This window comes from Macrobrachium nipponense, chromosome 23, assembly GCF_015104395.2.
Source record: "Macrobrachium nipponense isolate FS-2020 chromosome 23, ASM1510439v2, whole genome shotgun sequence".
Classification (NCBI taxonomy): Eukaryota; Metazoa; Arthropoda; class Malacostraca; order Decapoda; family Palaemonidae; genus Macrobrachium; species Macrobrachium nipponense.
In genome coordinates, this window is record NC_061090.1 from 15,127,831 (window position 1) to 15,136,363 (window position 8,533).

General features: G+C 40.9%; 1 protein-coding gene across 1 annotated transcript in view; it reads left to right on the top strand.

Annotated features, from left to right (window-relative positions):
• LOC135197170 (outer mitochondrial transmembrane helix translocase-like) overlaps window positions 1-1,912 on the top strand; it is a 52,833-nt gene extending 50,921 nt beyond the window's left edge. Inside the window, exon 3 of the mRNA XM_064224158.1 lies at window positions 1,691-1,912. Coding sequence (XP_064080228.1) covers window positions 1,691-1,912 — 222 coding nt within the window. The remainder of the gene's footprint in view (window positions 1-1,690) is intronic.
• The last annotated feature ends 6,621 nt before the right edge of the window (window positions 1,913-8,533 follow it).

Here is an 8,533-nt window from a genome sequence, read left to right on the forward strand (position 1 = left end):
TCTTGCAAGGAGGCTCAAGGCATGGTAATTTGAAACACCCTTGACAGAATTAGATAATTTGGTAGATTTCACTCGTAGTTGAATACAGAAACATATGCACTACACCAACTCTTAAGGCAGGCAAAACTGTGTAGCTATATGACAGTAAGGTTTGAAGTTAGAACAGGAGTAAGGTTCCTGAAAATCCAGCAACCACTTTTGTGATTGTCTACATAGAAGAGGGAAGCCACCGGGCATAGGACCAAGATAAGATGGTTGAGGCTCTTCAGGATTTTTTATTTACTTTATTCATTACTGTCATGGTATACAAGAAGAGTTATTAAAGGATCCATAAGTTGAGTATATGTCCTTTCCAGAAGATAATTTCCTAAATTACTATTCCAGAAAAGTCAAGGATTTGGAGAGACTTAAAATAGCAGATGATCTTATTAATCCCCTACTTCTCCATGTAAAAGAGATTATTTTAATCAGCTTGTGTGTTCTCCATGCAGCTAAAAACAAATTCAGGGTGATTGTAGAAAATCTTTCAAACTCCCCTAACACAAAGTTTAAAACACTTTAAAAGAAATTTTAGAAAATCTTTCAAACTCCCCTAACACAAAGTTAAAAACACTTAAAAAGAAATTCACTTTTATCAGGAAATTTGCTAAGAATACAGAAGTGACAGACTGATCATAAAGATCATTCAGGAGCTAACAGGAAAGTTTAGAACCTTTCAGAAGGCATCTTTCCCTTAAAAGCATCCATATCTTGTGCATGGATTACTTGATCCTCTTGACTGTGGGACATTTATTGACTTGAATATTTCTGAGGTAAAAAGAAAAGAATATTTATATCTGAGCCCTAAAAAGTTTACTTTTGAAATTAGAACACGTGGTGATATTTTTTATTAATATTGTAGCAGTACAGGCAGTCCCAGGGTTATGGTGTTCCAACTTCATTACGCTTGGCTTATGGCACTGAGTTGTTTTACATGCTTTACCCAGTTTTACGGTACCATAAACCCGCTGTAAGGCACAGTAAGTGCCATATATTCCCATTATTATCATCATAATGTTCCGTTTTAGAGTTTTTCAGATTGCAGTACGCCGTTGGGAATGGAACCCCTACTATAGACAGAGGACTGCCTATGTATTTTCAATTGATCATTCTTATAAGTTATGAACACCCATTTTTATCTTTATCAATTATATATATGTATATATATGTGTGTGTGTGTAACTACATTTAGTTTAGACAGATACACTAAGGTAACACCACCTAATCTTGGTTTCATAGGAAAACAGCCGGAACATTGTCAAAAATCCTAGGAAAACCTTACTTTTAATGCTTCGGGTGCATTAAAAACTATGTAAACTGCATTCTTATAGCATTTTTCATGAAAAAAAAACCTTCAAATATTGATTGATTTGTATTTTTGGAGTCATATTTCTTCTGCCAGACTGGCGTTGTAAGCGCCGTGACCCTGGAACATGCGTCGTAAACCTGGAAATAATTTCCAATAAATATAATTGAAAAGCGTTGTAACCTCGGAACGTCGTAAACCAAACCCGTCGTAAGCCGGGGGACTGCCTGTATATGCCTGTTTTATCCTATCCACCCCATTGATCAGCATACAGCAGATAGATTGAAAAAACATATAGCAGGGGTAGTTATTGTCTAATGTAGTTTGCCCAAATTCTTTTTTCAGTTAAGTGAATATGAAATGATGATTGCCAGTCAGCTTGTTGAGCCTTCCCGCATGACTACCTCATGGAGTGATGTAGCTGGTCTGTCCTTCAAGTTTATACGTGAAACTGCGGTGAAACGAGTCATTCTCCCTATTCAGCAGCGTAATCGACTTCAGTCATCTAAGTTAATTCAACCACCTAAAGGTATTACTTATGACACCGAAGTTTTCTGTTATTTTTAAGATTAAGAATTTCATGGTGGATATACTGTAAGGTAGTAGGTTAATTGTCTACTTATTACATATGGTATGGAAGTGTAAATGGTATGTATATTGAGCCTGTTAAACCAGGAGCCACATACTTAAAACAACACAGGCAGGTACATGCTGAATGGATGGTAAGTTGAGGAAAGAAATGAATTGAACGAGTAGAATAAAGAAAATGTGTCAACGGATACAAATTAGGAAGTGAAATGTGGAAACCAATGAAACAAGTCACTAAAAGCTGCAGAAATAGTATGTAAGGATCCATGATGGTAGATGAAGATGATTGATAATCATTAAAAAAAAAAAAAAAGAGCTTCCATGCTCTGGTAGAAGACAAACAAAGAAGAGAAGAGTCAACAGGGGACAAGAGAAAGGAGGCCAAGAGCTAGTTCCCAAAGTGGAGTGAAAAATTTGGGTGAAATGGGATCAGAAAATTGAAAGGGGAAATAAAGGCAAGTTTTTATACATTCAACTTACCCGTCAGATATATACATAGCTATTACTCCGTCGTCCGACAGAAATTCGAAATTCGCGGCACACGCGGCAGGTAGGTCAGGTGATCTACCCCCCGCCGGCTGGGTGGCGGGAATAGGAACCATACCCGTTTTCTAATTCATAATTTTTCTGTCGCTGGAATGTAAACAACGTTTGCAGTTCCTCCTGATGGATTTTCGTGTTTCATCGCCATCGATCGTCTGGGCTAACTTTTACAGGGAAGTAATGGATCTTTGGTTCGGCATACGCTTTTGTTAACTTTTTGATAATATTAACTTCGAAAATTTCGAAGATTAGTGACGTGTAACTACCGAAGTTTTCAGTAGACACTCATGCACTTTCACGAAAGTGAATTACTTATACTTTCATGAAAGGGAATTACTTATATTTATTCGTTAATACAAATAAGTGTTAGTTTGATTGAGAAATGTATATCTTTCTTCCTAGTTGGGGAAGTCAGAAAAGTAACTATCCTTTAGAAGCTTTATTAGCTCTTGTGTTAACGAGCAATTATAGTAGTAACAGTACTAGTAGTTGTTGCATCCTCATCACCTTCTTACTCCGCAGAATCTACAATATCATATTTGCAAATTGCAGACTTTGGATATAGTTCAAATGCGAACTCTTTGAACGTAAGAAGTGAATATAGTGTTCCCCCATTTACAATGGAGGGTGCGTCTGATCGGCTCTGTCTCGCTCTCAGGTCTAGACCTCTTCCAAGCTCACAAGCCCAGAGGAGAAGGAATGTCGAAAACCGTAAGGAGGTTTCAGAGAATCCCCACCGGTCAGGCGTCCCCTCGGCAGGTTCTGTAGAGCGTCCCAGACTGCCAGGATAGCCATTGGAAAGGCATCCTAAAACAGTGTTTCTCCCTTTTTTATGCCTACTGTTCCATGATGGATAGGAGAACTTCGAATGAATGAATTTGACGAAGATCCTCGTATAATGCCTTCTGGTAGAATTATTCAAAATGAGAATGACTTAATCGATCCACCTTTCGAATCAGGCGACGATTTAGCGCCTTCTAAATTATTAGAGATCATTCGATAACATTTGTGATAAAGTCATTGTTCGAACATTTTTTCGCAACTAGACGAGAACGCTATCCCATGGGGGTATGAAATTGTTATTTCAACATAAGATTCCCCATCGGTGCATTTTTAGATATAGATCTATTCTGATTAGAATGATTTAGATTATTTGTCAATCGAATGAATTATATGGATCTCGTTGAGTGACATAAAGCATATATGTATGACTTTTTAAGCTTCTTTAGCTCCTACCATGCTTAGGACAAATCGCCTTAGGCTACGGTATGGCATGGCATATTCACATACCGAAATTTTATGGCTATAATAGTCAACTGAAATCCTTACAAAATTTCCTAAATTTTAAATACGGTTTACCTTAATGTAACAGTATTATAGAGTATTCTGTTACGCTAGAGTATGAGTTATATGATGCTTTCGTGTCTTCGAGAAGTGATCGGAGAAGCATATCTTTATTGGTGAATTGAGAGTAGGATAGAAACATTTTTCTTCGTGTTAGAAGAGGTTTCCATGAATTACCAGTACCCTTCTAGGACTTTCCTTGGAAGAAATTGTTTAAAAGGATTGTTTAGACGACACCTATTTAGTTTCTAGACTTGGTCGAAGTCTCGTTCGCTTAATTATGCTTATATAAAACTTCCTGAAGCTCGATAAAAATTTTAATAGATTCCTTTATTAAATGGAGTAAACTGGGCAACTCTGGAAAGGGAAAGGCCAGTCGGCTTTTCGAGACTGCTTTCGCTTTGAATTGAGAGAGAGACCAGCGGCAGTACCATGTTGTTCTCAGTCGTGAGCGGTCGGTTATTCAGCTCTCTCTCCTGCGGAATGGGATAACTAACCGTATTTCTTCCCTACAATCGTGGTCCTTAGCCTCGGATTGAGGGAATACTGAAGCTATCATAAATAAAATATTGTCTGCCTTTTGTTAGGAAGCTTTCAATAAGAAAGATATTACAACCTTTCAATGCTGTTTACCGTAGATAACATGATTAAAAGGGATTCTAATGCAGCAGAACATTATATTATTCAATGCAACTAATACTTACGAAAGCATGTCTTATTAGAGTACATACTTAGTGAGAAGAGAGATGTAATAGAGTTTCACTTCAAGACTACGCTATGGTTAAGTCTTTCGAGAAACGACACAACCGTATTTAGAATCGGATATTGCGCAGAAGTTGTATGAGTCGAATGGGAAACATTCTTTTAGTGGGAAATGGTTTCCCTGAATGGATATACTACGTATATAATAGTTTTTCATAATAAGAAAGTAATTAACATATGAAAGGATGTCGGGTACCATAAAGACACAGATGTTCTGGCACATAACATAAAGATAATTAGTAGGACCAAAAATATTTCTTATTCAAGAAAAAAGAGGGGGGGATACGGAAGAATTAAGCGAGGACGCTACGAGGCGCGTGACGCCAACCAGAAGCAGGACGCCTCCCAGGAGCGAGGCGCCAGGCAAGCTCCAGGACGCTACGAGGCGCGAGACGTCAACAGAAGCAGGACGCCTCTCAGGAGAGATCGCCAGGCAAGCGTCAGGACGCTCCAAAGCGGTTGCCGCCAGCCAGAAGCATGACGCCTCCCAGGAGCGAGGCGCCAGGCAAGCGCCAGGACGCTACGAGGCGCGAGACGTCAACAAGAAGCGTGACGCCTCTCAGGAGAGAGTCGCCAGGCAAGCGCGAGGGACGCTCCAAGGCGGTTGACGCCAGCCAGAAGCATGACGCCTCCCAGGAGCGGGGCGCTAGGCAAGCGCCAGGACGCTTCGAGGCGCGAGACGTCAACTAGAAGCGGGACGCCTCTCAGGAGAGAGGCGCGAGGCAAGCGCGAGGACGCTCCAAGGCGCGTGACTTCAACCAGAGGCGTGACTCCTCCCAGGAGAGAGGCGCCAGGTAAACGCGAGGACGCTGCAAGTCGCAAGACGCCAGCCAGAAGCGTGACGCCTCCCAGGAGCGAGGCGCCAACCAAGCGCAAGACATCAGGATCTCCAATTTCTCAGTATTTGGAGATAGACTTTCCAAGAGTTTCCTCTTTGAGAACTGACACAAGATCAGTTTTTTTTCCTGACAGGGACACAAGTTATCGCACAGGCGGCCGTGGCCCTTGTCAGGATAAACTGAAATTGCGGGAAGTCTCTAAACAAGAACAGACTTCTCATGTCAGGTGATATAGTGGTCGCGTGAGCGACTTCTTTCCTGGCAAAAAAAAGAGTTGTTTTGGGAGAAACTTTCTTTGCCAGATCAACCCTCTACTGACAATTATTCTAGAATCGCACAGGCGAACGTTCGTGTCAGGATAAGTGGGTTCTTCTGCTTTATAGTCCTTTACATGGTGAAGAGAACCAATATCGTTAGAAGTCTCTCGTTTTCCTCAACCTTATGAGACAAGTGATAGAAAATATATCGGACTCATAAAGTTAATCTGGGTGCAGGTTTTAGAAAGACCTTGGCAACCCCCTTTTTTTTATTGCACGTTTTTGGCTAGTCCCTTGAACAATGCAGCTCCTCTTTCTCCTCTTTCATTGTTATTAACAGGATGTTATATTATCCTACTCCTATAGTGAAACATATAACAAGGGAGACCTTGTAATGTTTTGGTACTGGAAAAGACTCGTAGGAGCTCTCAGTATTGGGTGAGAGGCTCTTTCAAGTATCTGAACCGTACATTACGGCCTGATGTCCTAGGATAGGAATCTTGAATGATTCTCCTCGATCCTGGATCATTTATTAGGAGAATAGGATAATAATAATTTGTTGTTTTGCTGAATAACGATGATAGAATTTTCCGTTCTCTCGTTGCCCAGGCACAAGGAAGGGAAGAAAGAATATGAGAGAGAGGTAGCAATTTACGCCATCTTTATTTTATAGAAAGGGGAATAAAATTTAGTCTTTTTTCCCCTAACAAATAAACTAAAACTTTACAGAATGTAAGACCAAAGAGCGTCAAAGAAAGAGAGGATAATACGTTATGCCTCATTTTAGACTTAGAGAGGTTGGATTCACAGAGGTCACGTTCTTCTCACAGCAAGTTTTTGAAGTCTTTTCCCAAAGACAGTCTGAATATTCTTTCAGCATCTATTTTTAAATGGACCTTAACAACCTCTCCACTCTGAGTCTGTCTGCGTGCAGACTGACCAGAAGTGGACATGCAATGAGAGGATGTTTCAAGGTAATGACAGTAGTCATGAAATAAGATATATGATTACTGCAGATCGTGCGAGAGGGAATGAGGAAACTGTCCTCTTCCGATACCTCTGTGAACCACATAGCGGTTTTTTTTTCTTCCCGTTTCAGAGGGAAGAATCACCTTGGTATATTTCTGCTATCGAAGAACGCAGTAAAAAGGCTATATACTCTGTCTCTATAAAGGGAATTGGAGATAGCAGAGCATTAAGATCTTCGGGATCTTATCAATACCTCTATACGACAAGACTAGGAGATCTTATAATTACAATGGGATCCTATTTGGGCCTCAGATTCCGTTGTTCTGACAAGAGGGAACTGCTCCTCATCAATGTTTCTCTTGGTACTAAAGGACAAAATGACAAGTGAAATTTTGGGCTTGGAATCTGAAATCAAATTCTAGAAAGACTAGGCAATGGGTTCCTGCCAGCGTGGTATGTTTGGCAAAAGAACTAAAACCTTTTATTCCTGGATCAACGCTTTCAGATAAAGGATTCGTTGTCCAGGCAATGTATTTACATTCTCATCTACAAAAGGAGATAAGGTTTAAACGTTTGCTAACAGATTCTTTGGAATACGATGAGGGCTTAAAAAACCACTTCCCAGAAGGTTCGTAGAGATATTTAAAGAGCTAGAAATCAGGAATAATCCTCCCAATTTCAGCTCAGAATCTCCCTTAGACTTCCAGGCTTTTTCCCTGCCTTCGTACAAGGATAGGGAAGATTTTGCAACAAGAGAACTCTTCAACATGTAGGAAGAGTGCTCGTTAGCAACGGAAGTATCAAGTATGATCCTCCTCGGAGGAAGACTGGTCTCTCGGAACTATTAGATTTCCTATCGTCTACTGGATGTAGCTGACTAAAATTACTCCTTGTTACGGAGGCCATAAGCTCAAAGTGAAACGCCAGCCAGGCGCGAGGCAACAGCCAGGCGCCAGGCAGGCGCGAGACGCCAGGCAGGCGCGAGGCGCCAGACTGGCGCGAGGAGCCAGGCAGGCGCGAGGCGGCCAGCTGAAGGCGCGAGGAGCCAGGCCAGGCGCCGAAGCGGCGCCAGGCGCAAGCCAGGCTCTGGGCTTCATCCAGAAGAGTTCTATTTTCAAAGAAAGCCCTGGTCTTCTTTGGAACAGTGGAATCTCTAAAGCACTTCTTGAGTAACTCGACAGATTCCTTCAAACAGCTAAGAATTAAAAGCGCTTGAAGTGCGGGCTTTTAACAATTCTTGTTCTTTCCATAACAATATGTCGTGAGAGACATATTAGCTGTAATAAACGGGAGATGCAACTCTGTGGTTGACTCCTCTTTGCACGAAGGAGATCAAGTGGGCCTATGAGAAGATTCCTTCTCTCTTTATTATAAGTGTCCAACGGATGCGTTGCTGGGATAGGGAGACGACACTGATCCTTAACTAGTGATTATTTTTTAATTTTTTTTTTTTAACATGTGTATTATTTTCTGGGTTTATTTGAAATGATGGTTGGGGATAGCTCTTTTCAAATTAAGCACAAACCCTCGTGTTTAGGATCAGGTGATCGGGATCGGTGTTGTGCTCCTTAAAGTATGCCAATAGGCATTGGTGTATTGTCATGTAAGTGGATAAGACCCCATTGACAAATGACCACTAGATTCTGTCAAGTAAGTGGATAAGACCCCATTGACAGATCTACAAGAACTCTTAGCCATAGGTCACATCCTCGCTGAGGCTCTTGAGACGAAGCAGACTACTAGCAATAGCTAGGAAGTCGACCCTTCGTCTAAACACATAGGAACCAAGGTTTATTTATTTATTACCTACAACGTATGTTGTTTACCTGTATATTCAGTAATAGCTGTCTTTTACCCTCCACCAATGTGTGAATCAGCTATGTATA